The sequence below is a fragment of the Oncorhynchus mykiss genome, chromosome 12 (assembly GCF_013265735.2).
Source record: "Oncorhynchus mykiss isolate Arlee chromosome 12, USDA_OmykA_1.1, whole genome shotgun sequence".
NCBI lineage: Eukaryota > Metazoa > Chordata > Actinopteri > Salmoniformes > Salmonidae > Oncorhynchus > Oncorhynchus mykiss.
In genome coordinates this window covers 34,000,683-34,018,413 of record NC_048576.1, presented here as the reverse complement: position 1 = coordinate 34,018,413, position 17,731 = coordinate 34,000,683, and the positions used below count along the sequence as shown (strand labels likewise).

The window sequence follows — 17,731 nt, the reverse complement described above, 5'->3', positions numbered from 1 at the left end:
CCAGTTTGATTTCTATTTGCCATATATTTCACAGAAGTTCTGAACCCTTATACATTTTACAGACACAGTATATTTTACATTTTTCTTGTTGTTATTAGTCCCACCCTTCAGGTCCATTCAACCCCTCCCATCTATCTCTTCACACCGACCGTAGTGGATTTCTATTTGCCATATATATTTAAACTTTGCTGTGATTGCTAGTATTGCTATTTGCAGCGTTAGCTCCAGGTAAATGTTGCAATACTTCAGCCATTCCTGGACCTGTGACCAAAAACCAGCTACATATGGACAGTACCAAAAAAAATGATCTAATGACTGTCTCTTCACAGCAGAATCTGCAGAGCTGGGAAGGTTGTATCCCCCATATATAGAACAATTCTAAGTTTTGAATCCGGTGTCGTTTTGTGTGTCAATTCATAAACCATGTGCCATTGAATCAGTACATCGAAAATCTCTTCCCAACTATTTTGCAATCTGTATGGCACAGCTGTCAATTTTTTGGTCCTGAAATGAAACTGGTATGTATTTTTATTTAGCACAATTTTCTCCAACCCATTTTGGTCGTTAATGCAGGGCCGACAGACAAGGGTCTGAATACTTATGTAATGTGATATTTCAGTTTTTTATTTTTATAAAATGTGCAACAATTTTCAAAAACGTATTTTGTCATTATAGGGTATTGTGTGTAGATTGATGAAGAAAAAAATTAGCTTTAATCGATTTTAGAATAATGTTGTAACGTAACAAAATGTGGAAATTGTCAAGGAGTCTGAATAATTTACGAATGCAGTGTGTGTGTGTATATATGTATATATGTGTGTATATATATATATATATATGTGTGTATATATATATATATATATATATATATATATATATATATATATATATATATATATATATATATATATATATACAAACAAATTGGGGGGGAGGGGGGAGAGGTATTCCCACGCATAAATAGAGAGATGTGATCATATACAAATATAAGCAAGGTGTGAAATGATTATGTTTTAGTCAAATATGTTATCTGTATTGGCTTCAGAATAGCGGGGGTTGCTTTTTCATCTATCGCTCTCTTTTTTTCTTACCTTCATAAAAAAATGAAGGTGACCGTCCTCATTTTCTCTGCCCCAAACTTGCAAGAACAATTTAATTAAGTCTTCTGCCAGGCATGGAGATTCTTGCTGTCTTTTTTCTCCCTCCGTGTCAGTCAGAACGGTGAAACACATCAAGTACGCGACTAATGACACTTGTATTAGTGGTGTCATTCCCTCATGCATGTTATACAGTTTTCTGTGATCGCCGCGGCTTGAATGCTAATCACTGACAGGACTTGTTCCAACAACTCAACTTTGTATGTGTGTGTGTGTGTGTGTGTGTGTGTGTGTGTGTGTGTGTGTGTGTCCAGGTGGTAGGAAGGTAGGATGCACAGCAGCTTTATCAAAGTGGCTGCTGCCAACATACTGACTCAACTCCAGCCACCTTAATAAAATAAAAATTGATGTAATAAATGTATCACTAGCTACTTGAACAATGCACTTCATATAATGTTTACATACCCTACATTACTCATCTCATATGTATATACTGTACTCTATACCATCCACTGCATCTTGCCTATGCCGTTCGGCCATCACTCATTCATATATTTTTTTTATGTACATATTCTTATTCATTCCTTCACACTTGTGTGTATAAGGTAATTTATGTGAAATTATTAGGTTAGATTACTCGTTGGATATTACTGCATTTTCGGAACTAGAAGCACAAGCATTTCACTACACTCGCATTAACATCTGCTAACCATGTGTATGTGACAAATAAAATTTGATTTGATTTATCAAAGCCAGTGTGAGACAGGGTGATAGGCTAATGAATAAAAAGACTGTCAGGCAGATCAAACAGCAGGAATCAGGATGAGGAAGGAGGGTGTCTGTCTGGGGGAATTCTCCTGGAACCCCCAATCACCTGACACACAGCTCCTTGTGTGTGTTCGTGTTAGTGGATTGTGTGTGCACAGTTGTCTGTTAGCGTGGGTTGTGTGTTGTGCTTGCCCGGTGTTCTCCTCAGCCTCTCTTTCTCTGTCTGTGTAACCAGTGTGTGATTAAACATAGTGTAATGAATGAGGACAGTCAGGGTCAATCCTTTGTTGTTCTGATTTGAAGCACTGTCTCAGGAAACAGAAACATATTAACCAATGTGTGTGTTTGTGTGGGTCTGTGAGTGAGAGTAACATGTTTAACTCTGTTTCTAGCTTTCAAACTATCACACATATTTAGTATGGTTCAACCTGTCAGTTGCTTCCTTGATATGTACTGGTTGCGGAATAGCAAGCTGATATTCAAGTATGCATTAATAGTGTATTTATGTTTAACGAGTGATCAATCCTTGAACTTACCCCTTTCTCTGGTGTTTGTGTGTGTGTTTCAGACGAGTGCAGTGCTGTGTTCTGGAGGATGTTCTCTCCTGGCAGTCAGCTCTCTGTTGGCCATCATCACCATCTTCCTGCCCAGCGGAGGCTGTGAGAGGAGGATCTGTACACTGGCTGGATACATGCAGATGGCTGCGGGTGAGTACAGAACAGACACATACACACACACCTGTCAACAACAACACACAGACTTTCTATTACCTAGACCAGGGCTGATCAAACTGGGTCCGCGCCGCTGTTTGGTTTGGCCCGAAAGAAGGTTACAAATATATATCTATACAGTGCCTTGGGAAAGTATTCGGCCCCCTTGAACTTTGCGACCTTTTGCCACATTTCAGGCTTCAAACATAAAGATATAAAACTGTATTTTTTTGTGAAGAATCAACAACAAGTGGGACACAATCATGAAGTGGAACGACATTTATTGGATATTTCAAACTTTTTTAACAAATCAAAAACTGAAAAATTGGGCGTGCAAAATTATTCAGCCCCCTTAAGTTCATACTTTGTAGCGCCACCTTTTGCTGCGATTACAGCTGTAAGTCGCTTGGGGTATGTCTCTATCAGTTTTGCACATCGAGAGACTGACATTTTTTCCCATTCCTCCTTGCAAAACAGCTCGAGCTCAGTGAGGTTGGATGGAGAGCATTTGTGAACAGCAGTTTTCAGTTCTTTCCACAGATTCTCGATTGGATTCAGGTCTGGACTTTGACTTGGCCATTCTAACACCTGGATATGTTTATTTTTGAACCATTCCATTGTAGATATTGCTTTATCTTTTGGATCATTGTCTTGTTGGAAGACAAATCTCCGTCCCAGTCTCAGGTCTTTTGCAGACTCCGTCAGGTTTTCTTCCAGAATGGTCCTGTATTTGGCTCCATCCATCTTCCCGTCAATTTTAACCATCTTCCCTGTCCCTGCTGAAAAAAAGCAGGCCCAAACCATGATGCTGCCACCACCATGTTTGACAGTGGGGATGGTGTGTTCAGCTGTGTTGCTTTTACGCCAAACATAACGTTTTGCATTGTTGCCAAAAAGTTCAATTTTGGTTTCATCTGACCAGAGCACCTTCTTCCACATGTTTGGTGTGTCTCCCAGGTGGCTTGTGGCAAACTTTAAACTACACTTTTTATGGATATCTTTAAGAAATGGCTTTCTTCTTGCCACTCTTCCATAAAGGCCAGATTTGTGCAATATACGACTGATTGTTGTCCTATGGACAGAGTCTCCCACCTCAGCTGTAGATCTCTGCAGTTCATCCAGAGTGATCATGGGCCTCTTGGCTGCATCTCTGATCAGTCTTCTCCTTGTATGAGCTGAAAGTTTAGAGGGACGGCCAGGTCTTGGTAGATTTGCAGTGGTCTGATACTCCTTCCATTTCAATATTATCGCTTGCACAGTGCTCCTTGGGATGTTTAAAGCTTGGGAAATCTTTTTGTATCCAAATCCGGCTTTAAAGTTCTTCACAACAGTATCTCGGACCTGCCTGGTGTGTTCCTTGTTCTTCATGATGCTCTCTGCGCTTTTAACGGACCTCTGAGACTATCACAGTGCAGGTGCATTTATACGGAGACTTGATTACACACAGGTGGATTGTATTTATCATCATTAGTCATTTAGGTCAACATTGGATCATTCAGAGATCCTCACTGAACTTCTGGAGAGAGTTTGCTGCACTGAAAGTAAAGGGGCTGAATAATTTTGCACGCCCAATTTTTCCGTTTTTGATTTGTTAAAAAAGTTTGAAATATCCAATAAATGTCGTTCCACTTCATGATTGTGTCCCACTTGTTGTTGATTCTTCACAAATAAATACTGTTTTATATCTTTATGTTTTGAAGCCTGAAATGTGGCAAAAGGTCGCAAAGTTCAAGGGGGCCGAATACTTTCGCAAGGCACTGTGTATATATATATATATATATCTCAACTTAGAATGAGTAAAGTCGTTTCTGAGATTTGGTTGTGCATCAGCAGTTTTCCACTTGTAACGTATGTCACTGGCAGTCACTCAATTATATAGCCCTTCTTACATCAGCTGATATCTCAAAGTGCTGTACAGAAACCCAGCCTAAAACCCCAAACAGCAAGCAATGCAGGCGTAGAAGCATGGTGGCTAGGAAAAACTCCCTAGAAAGGCAGGGACCTAGGATGAAACCTAGAGAGGAACCAGGCTATGAGGGGTGGCCAGTCCTCTTCTGGCTGTGCCGGGTGGAGATTATTACAGAACATGGCCAAGATGTTCAAATGTTCATAAATGACCAGCATGGTCAAATAATAATAATCACAGTAGTTGTCGAGGGTGCAGCAAGTCAGCACCTCAGGAGTAAATGTCAGTTGGCTTTTCATAGCCAATCATTAAGAGTATCTCTACCATTCCTGCAGTCTCTAGAGAGTTGAAAACAGCAGGTCTGGGACAGGTAGCATGTCCGGTGAACAGGTCAGGGTTCCATAGCCGCAGGCAGAACAGTTGAACCTGGAGCAGCAGCACGGCCAGGTGGACTGGGGACAGCAAGGAGTCATCAGGCCAGGTAGTCCTGAGGCATGGTCCTAGGGCTCAGGTCCTCCGAGAGAGAGAAAGAAAGAAAGAAAGAAAGAGAGAATTAGAGAGAGCATACTTAAATTCACACATGACACCGGATAAAATAGGAGAAGTACTCCAGATATAACAGATTGACCCTAGCCCCCCGACACATAAACTACTGCAGCATAAATACTGGAGGCTGAGACACGAGGGGTCAGGAGACACTGTGGCCCCATCCTATGATACCCCCGGACAGGGCCAAACAGGCAGGATATAACCCCACCCACTTGCCAAAGCACAGCCCCAACACCACTAGAGGGATATCTCTATCTAAACCTTGTAGTACAAATTACCAACCTGGCATGCCCTAACCCATAGATTTTTTTTTTGTCACTCTCAATCAGATATCATATGAACATGGTATAAGTCATGGCAAAATGTGTGGAATTGCAGAAGATCTGCTTTAAAACTGCAAAAGTTTCTCATCACCCCATGGCAAAATGTGTAGAATGCCAGGAAATTAGCTTTAAAACTACGAAACAATGCTTCACCCCATGACAAAATTTGTGGAATTACGGAAAATGTTCTTTAACTAAAAAATGTATCTAACCAAAATCTCTCTTCGGGCCCCGACTAGGCTAGAGGCGCTTTTGCCTGATTAGCTTCCCTCATGTTTTCCTGGAATTTCTGATGCATCTCAGTGACTTACTGCTGCAAATACAAATCGTTACACCTTTCCCATATTCAAGTCATTTGAAACATATTCCAGTTATTAGCCTTATGAAAGTAGAAACTTGGTTGCAGTTTCTGTGCCACAACGGTTACTGTTTTTTAATACATCTTTAATACTGGTAATCAGAATCTGTTGTTAGGTGTCGAGTTATATAGCTACAATTAGATTTTTGGAAGTGTGATTTTACGATTGCTTACTAAACAGATATTGTTTACCTGTTATATTTCTAAATAGATAATGCCTTATTTGTTTGGCCAGTGGCCCACCAATCAGATTATATTTTGGCCCACCAAACCTAAATATTTGAGCACCCCTGACCTACACGGTAGATAGCGTTGTCTACTCAACGGCTGATATACAAGTCAAGGTGAATCATAAGAGAGTTATGAATGAAGTCCCTTGGTCCCATAAGTTATTATTTCTCCCATTTCTCTGCTTGGGCCTTCTTTGGTGATCTAGGTAGGCTATATCTTCATCTGTAGAGCAATTCCACAGAATGACGCTGAGACTCTGATTTTTCACTTTAAAAGTATGCCGAACCAAAAACATTGATTGCAAAGTTGAACAGACCATTCAACACAACGTCTACTTTTAACAATTTCCAGTGAAAACTTTACTGAAACACGTTTACTAGAAGAACAGTGCAGATCTACAGTTTGGTAACAGAAAAACAGTCAAATCTCCCTCTGTTTTTTTACGAGACCACATTTTTCCAAAGAACTCTGTTAAATAACTACTCCGAATTAAGATTCAAAGATGTCTGCAGAAAGAATGAATTGTCAGGCATGATATGACACCTTGAGTTTGAAAAAAAACTATTTTGGTTATGGAAGTACAGTAAGTGAAATGGATTAACACCTAGTACCAGAATTATTGTAACAGATTGACTTCAAAAACTATAGACTCTTTGCTTTCATTTGACACCAGATTTGACATGCTCCTATGAACTTCACATGTTTGTGCTCATAGGTCCTTTTACATGGAAATGCCCTTTAGTGTTCACTATAGGTATTAATCCAGTACACAGATATTTACAAGCTACATACAGATAAAGCTGCCTATCATCTGAAGTGAAGAGGAGCTCACTTTGTTGCCAAGGCACAACACTCACACAAAACCAAACGGAAGCTGCTGCTCTTCAGGCCTTCAGCGGGCCGTTGCTAGGTTACGGGTTGCGGTGGTGGAGTGAAGTGTTGCTCTGGCGTAGTGATACGAGGAGGGCACCGGGGAGATCTAAAGGTGGCCGTAAAAATACAATTACTGCCCCTTAACACAGGTCATTGGTTCAGGGGGACTATCAGGACCCTGCTTTTATTCAAATAGGGAAGTAGCATCATAAAACTAAGCTTAAGTGTTGCTGGTGATATGATGCTAGGGTATAATGTGATGTATACACACGACGCCAGCCAGGTAAACTAACCAGTCCTAGCTGCTGCCCACCACCCTGGTGCATAGGCCCTCCACACACTGTATCGAGTGTGCACGTGTGTCCGTTTGTGTGTAGTTATGTGTTTATCAAAGTGTGAGATGTTTTGATATCTGAAGAGCACAAACTGCTCTAACCAACAACTCTGACACTCCCGCAACACTCCCACGACATCCAGTAAACTATAAAGGATATTCTGTAGAACGAGAGAAGAGAAAGGACTGACTAAGTACTGCTATTATTTCCTTCCTGAAACATATCCAACTCTTGAGAAAAAAGCCCCTGAAACAACAACAACAACACACTTTTTCAGACTGGGCTTTTCAGACTCATTCTTTGGAAATGCTCCTGGACTTCATGCCGAAAGCCCTTTTGAAAACCTCAGGTCTTTTTTAGCCGCACCGTGGAGTTCAGGACGTTTAGAAATGAACAAGTCTTACAACTCTCAGTTTTAGTACTTACTTTCCTCCCTTATTATCTCACTAAGATTAGATATACTTCTAGTTTGAAATGATGAGAAAATGTTTGTTTACTTTTCCCTTCTCATTTACTTAGCGTCAGCACAACAGCATTGATTTTAGCCAATGAGCCATTGGATTATCGACTAATAGCTTGACGTGTAGCCAGGGAAGTGGTATTTAACACAGGCTAATTAGTGGCTATATTCATTAGTCAGGTTAGATTGCTACCTCAATCTATATTGACAAAGTCGAGAGCTTAGTTCCTAGACAGGGCTAACGGTCTGTTTTAAAAGGCCTGCCTCCCACCTTTTTGAATTCTTCATACCTCTCCAGCCTCGACGTGGGCTGTGTCCACCCATACTCCAGGCCAGATCTGTGGCAGAGCTTGAAAAGAGTAGGCTATAAAAAATTAAGAGAGTCACACACTATAATGTAAGCTTCCAGTAATGTATTGGGTAAACCCACCATTTTGACAAAGAGCCCAGGCAGTAGGAAGCCAGTCTAGGACAGTCAGCCTCTCTGTGTAATCCTATAGTGTGATATAGCTCTCACTGTCTATGGTATCATTTGTACAATGCATCAGAACAATGCAGAAGCTTTGGTTTCTCTGTTCAGTTTCCAGGTTGTCCCATCTTGATAAACAATAGTATTTTTGGATAGAGTACGAAGCCCCAGAACAACTGAGATCAAACTAGTGTTTCTGTTTGTTTTCTCAGGCCTGCTGCGTGTGCGTGTGCATGTGTGTATGATGGAAGAACGATATCAAAAGGCATCAATGGACAGATAACACTACAGTGGGAACAATGGCTTCATTATGCTGTGCAAATTAACACTGTTTTAAGAAGTCGTTCATTTGTAGACTGTTAATAAGAAATAATTGAACATTAGCTTTTAAGACAATGGTAGCCTAGTGTATTCGTGCATTTGCTTGTGTTTATGTGTTAGAGGATTTAGCTCCCCTCACTCGCTAAAGCCTTGATTCTTCCAGAGTGTGTGCTCCCATCCTCACACACACACACACACACACACACACACACACACACATGCAGCAGAACTAGAAAAGGCTTTTTAGACATAAAAACAGCCCTGCTCTTTGTCCTTTCCCAGCTCTGAACTCCCATGGGTGAAGTCCAGGATTAGACTTTGAACTCGCTCAACCTTCGCTGGCTCAACGCAGCACAGCGCTTCCATTCGGTGCTGCTGAGGTTCAGGGTTCTTCTTTCCCCCCGTGCCGCTACATGGTGGAGTGTATATAGTGTAGCACGTGGCTAGCAGTCTGAATGTTTTAACGGAACATGGAGGGGCATATTTTATTGGGCTGTTTCTCTTAGTGGGCTTAGGACGGCTTTGTGACCTGTGTGTGTGTGCTGGAACCGTATGTTTTTTTCATGAGCATGGCCTTATTTCTATTACAGCACACTGGATGACTCTCATTCAATTCAGTCGTCGATAGGTTTAGGCTACTATATGATACTCAAATTGTCCCTATACCCACCATGAGGTTACTTCAACCTAGCCCAAGCATGAACGTTTACAATGTAGGTGCACACAGGTTGACAGACAAATTTGAGGTCACAGACAGTGACACATGGAAAGACAGTGACATTTAATACCGCCTTACACACTCTGCATCTAGCTGCATCTAGTTGATATAGGGTGTAATCATTAGTCCAACAGTTGCAAACGAGAGTTTCTATTGGACAAATTCAGGTATGTTTATCCCCGTTTTGTTCCGTTTGCTTCCATTAAGAATTTTTTTTCAACAGAATCGGCGGAATGAATACGCCCCTGATCAAGCGTAAACACAGTTAACTTTCATAGAAGCCACTTTGTATTCCTTGTCGCATCTATGCGCTCTCCTCCTCTCACCTCTTCCCTTCGCTTGTGGACTTCAATGCACAACACATCAGCTGTATGTGGCCAGGCGAAAAATATTAGGTAAAGTAACATAGCTAATAGAACTAATACGTTAGTAAACCCGCTACAATCATGCAGTAACGTTACAATGTACAGTCAGTAAGCAGTTACACCGGCGGGCCCCTGTGGCAAGAAATTAGTAATACAAAAAGCTTACCTTGACTTGGAAGAGTTCCAGTGTTTTGTTGGAGAGTCATAGCCAGCTAGCTAACATAGCATCCCTCTGTTTGAGCAGGGTGTTTCAGTAGGCTAAACTATCTAGCTGCATTTGCTAGCTAAGTAAGTGAAACTGAAAAAAATGACTTTCTCTCTTGCTTCTCCTTCATTTTGGAAGAAATTAATTTATTAAAAACTGTTAAACTATTGTCTTTCTCTCTGAGTCAACTACTCACCACAAGTTATACACTGCAGTGCTAGCTGTAGCTTATGCTTTCAGTACTAGATAATTCCCTGATCCTTTGATTGGGTGGACAACATGTCAGTTCATACTGAAAGAGCTCTGATAGGCTGGAGAACGTTCTCTGGAATTTGTCATAATTACTGTGTAAGTCTATGGAAGGGGTGAGAACCATGAGCCTCCTAGGTTGTGTATTGAAGTCAATGCACCCAGAGGAGGACAGAAGCTGTCCTCTGGCTACGCCATGTTGCTACCATGAGGCTACTGTAGACCTTTTTTACATAACATTGTGTTTTAATCAATTATTTGGTGACGTGATTATATTTAGTATAGTTTTATCTAAAAAGGCTAACTTTTTAAATGTTTTACAATTGTAATTTTCTATGAAATTTACTGAGGATAGTCCTCCCCTTCCTCCTCTGAGGAGCCTCCACTGGTTTCACAGTAAGGCAGTGGAAAGCTGGGTAAACTGAGGATGCCACCCGCCCTTATACATACACTCGCACATTCTCAGGAATGTTTTTTCCCAATCACTATACGGGTCTCTTATCTTTGCCTGTCACGCTCATGCTTTTTAGACCTCCTCATTATTCTAATCAGTCATTTCAATGCAGCTCTATGGGAAAGACAAGCTCATGTCAGGTGAAGAGAGTATTGTGACAGAACAGTGACTGTGTGGTTCTTTTGTTCAACACTGAAGACATGTCACACTCTGTTGGCGCCACAGGCAGTCACGGATACAGGCATGATGTAATTACATTTGCCTCGGGTAGCATACTGTATTTACTACAAAACAGCGATGTGGAATATCATATAATTGAATAAAAAGCTTTCGGGACATTTCACTTGTTTGTTTTTGACTCATACAAGCACCCAACCAAAAATAACAGAATCCAAGAGCATTTGATTCATCAGTTAGAGCGTCATTCTCAACTGTAATACAAAGTTAACCTCCACCCAAACTCCGCTATCAGATTCATATTTCCAGGCGTTTCTCACACACACACACCATTTTATTGTGTTCCTGTGTGATAGTGCTGAGGAGGCAGCAGCCTGCTGTATCAACCCTCCCCTGGGCAGAGCAGCTATGCAGATGTCCTCTCAAACATGAATATCAAAATATCACAACTACTTTTATTAAACTCTGCAGAACAGCAGCACTGCTATGGAATGTGTCTGTGTGTGTGTGATGTGCGCACATGCACTTGAGGCCCATGTGGTTTACAGCTGAGCTGCACCTGTGCTTGATGATGCTGTCGTTACCGCTGGCTTCATCAGTGCCAATGTGTATAATGAACATGTGCCAGCTGTCAATCATCACAGTGGTGTTTCAGTTAAAATGTACTACAGAAAAGATGGAATGCACTGTTCACCAACATTGGGATGGTTGGAATCGAAGATAGTGATAGTAATGAAAATACCTTATAGTAAAACCTGTCACTCATAGTCCTAACTGTAGCACACATAATATTGGTTGAGGACCTGTCTGTTGAGATTATTTTCTGCGCCTCTTTGGAACATATCTACCATACTATTTTCAGCATGCCTTTGGAGTGCTACATTTTATCTACCCAGGAGCAAGCCCAGGGTGGTAACATAGATCTGAATGCTGTTCTCCTTTTTGAACTCTCTCTTTCTCTCTCTCTCACTCCCTCTCTCAACTCTCTCTCTCTCACTCCCTCTCCAACTCTCTCTTTTTCCAGCTCGTTCTCTCTCTCATCCTCTCATTATAAGGAGAACACAACATTCCGTAGCATCCTTACCAGAGGAGACAGGGAGAACATCTTTCATTACCAGTGGCCTCTACAACATAAATGCCATTTTAGAGACTAACAATTTCAATTGTTCTGAAAATAAGTCAGCCAGCAAGATGCTTAGTTAAGCAGTTTAACTTTTTATATTATATTAATATACATAATAACTGTGCATATTAAATCAGTTAGCGCAGCGTCCAAAGTTCATTCCGACAGGCAAAGCAAATCTTTTTTTGAGGCTGGAACAAGTATTGGGGCTAGGAGGTTGTGACCAGACCAGGACCCAATCTACAGGTTATAATAACTGCCAATCAGAGGAGGCTGATGAGGAGGACAGGCTCATTGTAATAGCTAGAAGAGAATACATGGATTGGTATAAAAAAACATAAAACGTATAGAAACCACATGTTTGACACGATTCCATGTATTCCATTTCAGCCATTACAATGAGCCCGTCCTCCAATCGCTCCTCCCACCAGCCTCCTCTGCTGCCAATATCTAAATAAATTGTCAATTCCCTCCGATGTGGGGCATGCTGCTTTTCAAATCAAACACACTTCTGAAAGTGCAGTGTGGAAAACACTGCTATCTGCAATGACTGAACTGCAGCTCCAGTCGAGTTGTGTTTTTTCCACTGGTGTTCCCATTTGTTTCCCTCTGCAGGTTGGCAGAACTTGACCCAGTTTAGCTGCTGTGTGTGATGCTGACAAAATGACCTTTCACCTGTGACTCACAGCCCGCTGTGACAGTAGACATCAATCAGGGATGTGTGTCCTCCAGAGTTATGAGGGTGTGTGTGTGTGCGTCTTTGTATGCCTCTTCCTAGCATGTGTCACTCTCTGTATAATCAGAGCTCCAGTTACGTTGGCTGTTTATTGTAATATGGTTGGTCCCCTGTCATGTCTCTCTACTGGTGCCCCAGAGCTTCTACTCCTCACAGTGAAAAATGCTTCAAATATATTCTCTCTCTTTCAAACCATGGATATTTCTCTATTTCTTGCTGTGCGTGTTTCCTCCCCTCAGTGGCTGGACTGCTCCTGTACAGTATGTGTTTGATGTTGGGTATTGATGGACACTGGTGTATTTCACATACACAGATACTGTACATTTAGCACACTACTAATTGGTCTGCCAGCCAATTAAAGCTGCACAGTCATTAAGAATGTGCTGTCATGCCTCCTGATTCATCTGTGTTTAATCCACTCGGGAGCACTGGCTTTGTGGACGTCTTGGCTTCAACCACTGTTCAATTGGTTTAATCTTTACATTCCTTTAATGTTGTTTTTTGAGAGAAACCCTCATTTTCAACCTGGACTCAGGGGTAGACGTAGCATAGTAAACATAAAGCCACTTAGTTTGTTATGTGACCATTCGTATCTTATGTATTCATTTGTGGATGTCCATCATCCATTTTGTATGATATGCTACTAATTTGCAATTCGAAAAATATGATAAGAATTTATAAAACGTATGATATGTTACAAATTGTAATGTTAGCTTAGCTAGAGTTTTGGGTTAGAGGTTAGGGTTAGGATTTAGGTTAAAGGTTTAAGTTTATGGTTAGGGGAAGGGTTAGCTAACATGCTAAGTAATTGCAAAGTAACTAAAAAGTAGTAAGTTGTGGCTAATTAGCTGAAATGCAAAAGTTTTCTGTGATGAGATTCGAACACGCAACCTTTGGGTTGCTAGATGTTCGTGTTATACGGCTACCTATCCAGCCCGACCAACCACCCAACTTTAGTTTTTGCCTAAAGTAACCTTCTGTCTTGTGTAACCATACCAAACGTAACAAATCATACTAATTTGAGTGTCCCGGGTTTATGTTTACTATGCTACGTCTAGTCTATGAGACCAGGCTCTCATTTTCTCTTTATTTTACTGAGAAATACAGTTCTGTGTTGTCTAGTCACTCTGTTTCTATATGCAGCTCAATGTGCTTCAAGTGAAACGCACACGTACACACTATCAAAGTGGGGGAAGCAGCACATTGCTGAGTCGTGTCATTGCACAGACTTATGAATATCAGATGGTGTCGCAGACAGAGGGGTGGGGGAGAGAGAGGTGGGGTGAATGGGAGTGAGAGGAAGAGAGAGGGGTGGGGGAGAGCGAGAGGTGGGGTGAAGGGGAGTGAGAGGGGTGGGGGGAGAGAGGGGAGGGGGAATGAGATGAAGAGAGAGGGGTGGGGGAGAGAGAGGTGGGGTGAAGTGGAGTGAGAGGAAGAGAGAGGGGAGGGGGGAGAGAGGGGAGGGGGAGTGAGAGGAAGAGAGAGGGGTGGGGGAGGGGGAGAAGGGGAGTAAGAGGGGTGGGGGCGTGAGAGGGAGAGAGAGGGGTGGGGGAATGAAGGAGAGGGGTGGGAGAGAGAGGGGTGGGGAAGGGAGAGGAAGAGGAAGAGAGAGGGGTGGGGGAGAGTGGCCATGAGAGGGGAGGGGGAGTGAGCGAGAGAGAGGGGTGGGGAGAGAGGGAGCGCGAGAGAGGGAGCAAGCTTTAAATCTTTCATGTCCTCTTGGAATCAGCAGATATTTCTAAGGATGCTCTGCTTTATTTTTCTGATTATTCTTCTTTCATTTTAAATGCGGTGTCTGGATTGAATTATTTTCCTTGATTAAAAGAGGAGGTTTAAAGCAGGGAGGTGTAAGGTACAAAAATGAATGACTGTTCTTGTTTCTGATCTCCTCTCACTCTCTTCCTTTTCTTCCTTCTCCTCATACTCTCATCCGACTATGAAAGCCCTCTTACACACATGCACACATGCGCACACGCACGCACGCACGCACACACGCACACATACACACACACTCAGCCCGTTGCCCATGAATATTACATGAGTGCTTCATCTCTGAGGGCCTCTCGACTTTTTCATTTTGCCAAGTTACAGTCAGTCCTCAATGCTGATTGGCTGGAGTCAATGTCGCCCACTCAATGCTCTCAAAGATGACATAGACAAACCTAGCTTCCTACAATGTAGTCCCGCACCATCAGGCCTGTCAGTCATCCTGATTCACATTTCTTCCATCTGCATCAACATAATATTTATGAGTGTGTTTGTGTGTGTACGCTCGTGTGTGTGTGCGTGTGAGTGTGAGTTTAAGCTGTGGCCTGGTTCCCATCAGTTTCCTGAAGTGGGCTGTGAGTGGTAGATGAGAACATACAGTAGACATGACTCATCAGAGGGACTGTGTGATTGGACATGTCAAACTGTGTTAGGTCTCTGTTTAGCTCTTCCCATTGGTCACCCAGCCATGAAACAGTTAAGTCTACTGTTGGTGATGTACTTTTTAGGTGTTGCTTTGTACACTTCATTCTCTACTTTTGTTTTCCTCTTGCGGTTAAATCCATTTGCACACATCCACAAATGCACACCCACACACCCCCACACACACACCCAGAGTGATGGATCGCCCAGGCTTTCTCCATCAGTGTCCTATTGGTAGGTCTTCTGAGCATCTCATTACCATAAGCTAAATTGATGTGTTCCCTCTGCTAAGTGAATTAAAAACAGTGCTCCAGGAAGACAGCCCAGGGGAAGGCAGCCTGACTGACTGGACTGGACTAACTAACTAACTGAATGACTGACTGTCTGACTGACTTCCTGCATTGAAAGATGTCTGGCAGGTAATGGCAGGTTTTGATAAAAGCTATGGGGTGGTCTTTGGTGGAGGCTGCATGTGTTTTAACAGAATGGGTAGGCCTGTGTGTGGTATGTGTGTTATTTTTAACAGAATGGGTAGGTCTGTGTGTGGTATGTGTGTTATTTTTAACAGAATGGGTAGGCCTGTGTGTGGTATGTGTGTTATTTTTAACAGAATGGGTAGGCCTGTGTGTGGTATGTGTGTTATTTTTAACAGAATGGGTAGGCCTGTGTGTGATATGTGTGTTATTTTTAACAGAATGGCTAGGCCTGTGTGTGGTATGTGTGTTATTTTTAACAGAATGGGTAGGCCTGTGTTTGCTTCTGAGGCATTTTAATGGGGTGTTTTTGGTTGTGTGCGTGCTTTATTTTTTAACGGAATGGGTAGGCCTGTGTGTGTTATGCGTTTGCTTCTGAAGCGGAGAGAGAGAGAGAGAGAGAGACTCTGCAGGATATTGTATTGATGCAGCGCTCCGCTGTGCTCTGAGACAGAGAGACATCTCTGTGTTTGACAAGATAAAGATGGTACACACACAGAACCCCCTCTCTACATTCCTGTCTCTGTCTCCCCTAAGCACCACACACACACTCTACCTTCACATCATAACACCCCCACACTGGTATGTTCACATTCAGACACATGCAGACAGATTGCATATACTCAGGCATGCCTCTGCGCACACGCATGCATGTACCTTTATGAACAATAAACGCAGAATGCTGAGTTGATATTTGCAACAAAGCCTCTTTCACTCATGCTGCCAAACATACCCTCGTAAAACTGACTATCCTACCAATCCTTGACTTCGGCGATGTCATTTTTAAAATAGCCTCCAACACTCTACTCAGCAAATTGGATGCAATATATCACAGTGCCATCCATTTTGTCACCAAAGCCCCATATACCACCCACCACTGCGACCTGTACGCTCTCGTTGGCTGGCCCTCGCTTCATATACGTCGCCAAAACCACTGGCTCCAGGTCATCTATAAGTCTTTGCTAGGTAAAGCTCCGCCTTATCTCAGCTCACTGGTCACCATAGCAGCACCCACTTGCTGCACGCGCTCCAGCAGGTATATTTCAATGGTCACCCCCAATGACTGGAAAGAATTGCAAACATCCCTGAAGCTGGAGACTCATATCTCCCTCACTAACTTTAAGCATCAGCTGTCAGAGCAGCTCACCCTCACTGCATCTATACATAGCCCATCTGTAAATTGCCCATCCAACTACCTCATCCCCATATTGTTACTTATTTTTATTTATTTTTTCTCTTTTGCACCCCAGTATCTCTACTTGCACATTCATCTTCTGCACGCCAGTGTTTAATTGCTAAATTGTAATTACTTCGCCACTACGGCCTATTTATTGCCTTACCTCCCTAGTCTTATCTCATTTGCACACGTTTTTTTCCCTATTGTGTCATTGACTGTACATTTCTTTATTCCATGTGTAACTCTGTGTTGTTGTTTGTGTCGCACTGCTTTGCTTTATCTTGGCCAGGTCGCAGTTGTAAATGAGAACTTGTTCTCAACTGGCCTACCTGGTTAAATAAAGGTGAAATAAAACATAAAAAAATAATATTCCATTGCTGGCCGCGCTCCATTACTGCAACTCTTTTGTAAACCTACTCAACTGTGGACAATACCTCAGTTCCACATCACAACCTTATAGCATGTTATTCTAGTTAACTCACCCAACAACTCTCATCTCCTCCCAATGGGATGATCCCTTGGTTTAATCAATCTTCTACTGTGATGTCTTCCATCAACCTGGTAATGGAATCTGTCCTCAAACGATTGATGCTTTCACTGGGGAACCCTCTTTTTCCATGCCACTTGAACCAGCATGGACATAATGTAAACTATGTCTCTGTTGACAACTAGCTCTCACAGTCTCATGTCAGACGTTCATCCATATTTCACAAACGTCAAATTTAGAAGTGTTTAAGGTTAAGTTTAGGCATTAACTCCAGATTTCTAAGGTTAGGGTTAAGTTCAGGCATTAATTGCAAATCTTAAGGTAAGGTTTGGGATAGGTTTAAAACAAGAATAAAAAATATAACTTTCTATCACTGGATTCAAACTTGCAACCTTTGGAATCAGAGGCTTTCGCCCATCCGCCATCCCCGCCTACAACGCCATAGCAAAACCGAAAACTCCTTGAATGTAATAATGTTCACTGTTGCCCCTAGTGGCTGGTTTCCACATCATCTCCCAATGTCCTCAGATATGGCTTGCCAACCCACCATACTGACTTGTATCACGGGTGACGTGTCTGCTGTTGAAGGGTTGGTACACACACACACACACACACACACACACACACACACACACACACACAGTGATTCGTAATCTACCACACTGTTAGAATGCAGGTTGACCTTTATTGTCATGAGTCTTGCTCTGGAGGCAGAACTGAGCAGTTTCCACTAGATGTTTATAATTTAAAGTTAAAGT

General features: G+C 42.2%; 1 protein-coding gene across 1 annotated transcript in view; it reads left to right on the top strand.

The window, feature by feature from the left end:
* The window catches only part of LOC110537486 (transmembrane protein 211), a 204,679-nt gene that overhangs the window by 63,654 nt on the left and 123,294 nt on the right, over positions 1–17,731 (top strand). The window contains exon 3 of the mRNA XM_036937429.1: positions 2,434–2,572. Coding sequence (XP_036793324.1) covers positions 2,434–2,572 — 139 coding nt within the window. The remainder of the gene's footprint in view (positions 1–2,433; positions 2,573–17,731) is intronic.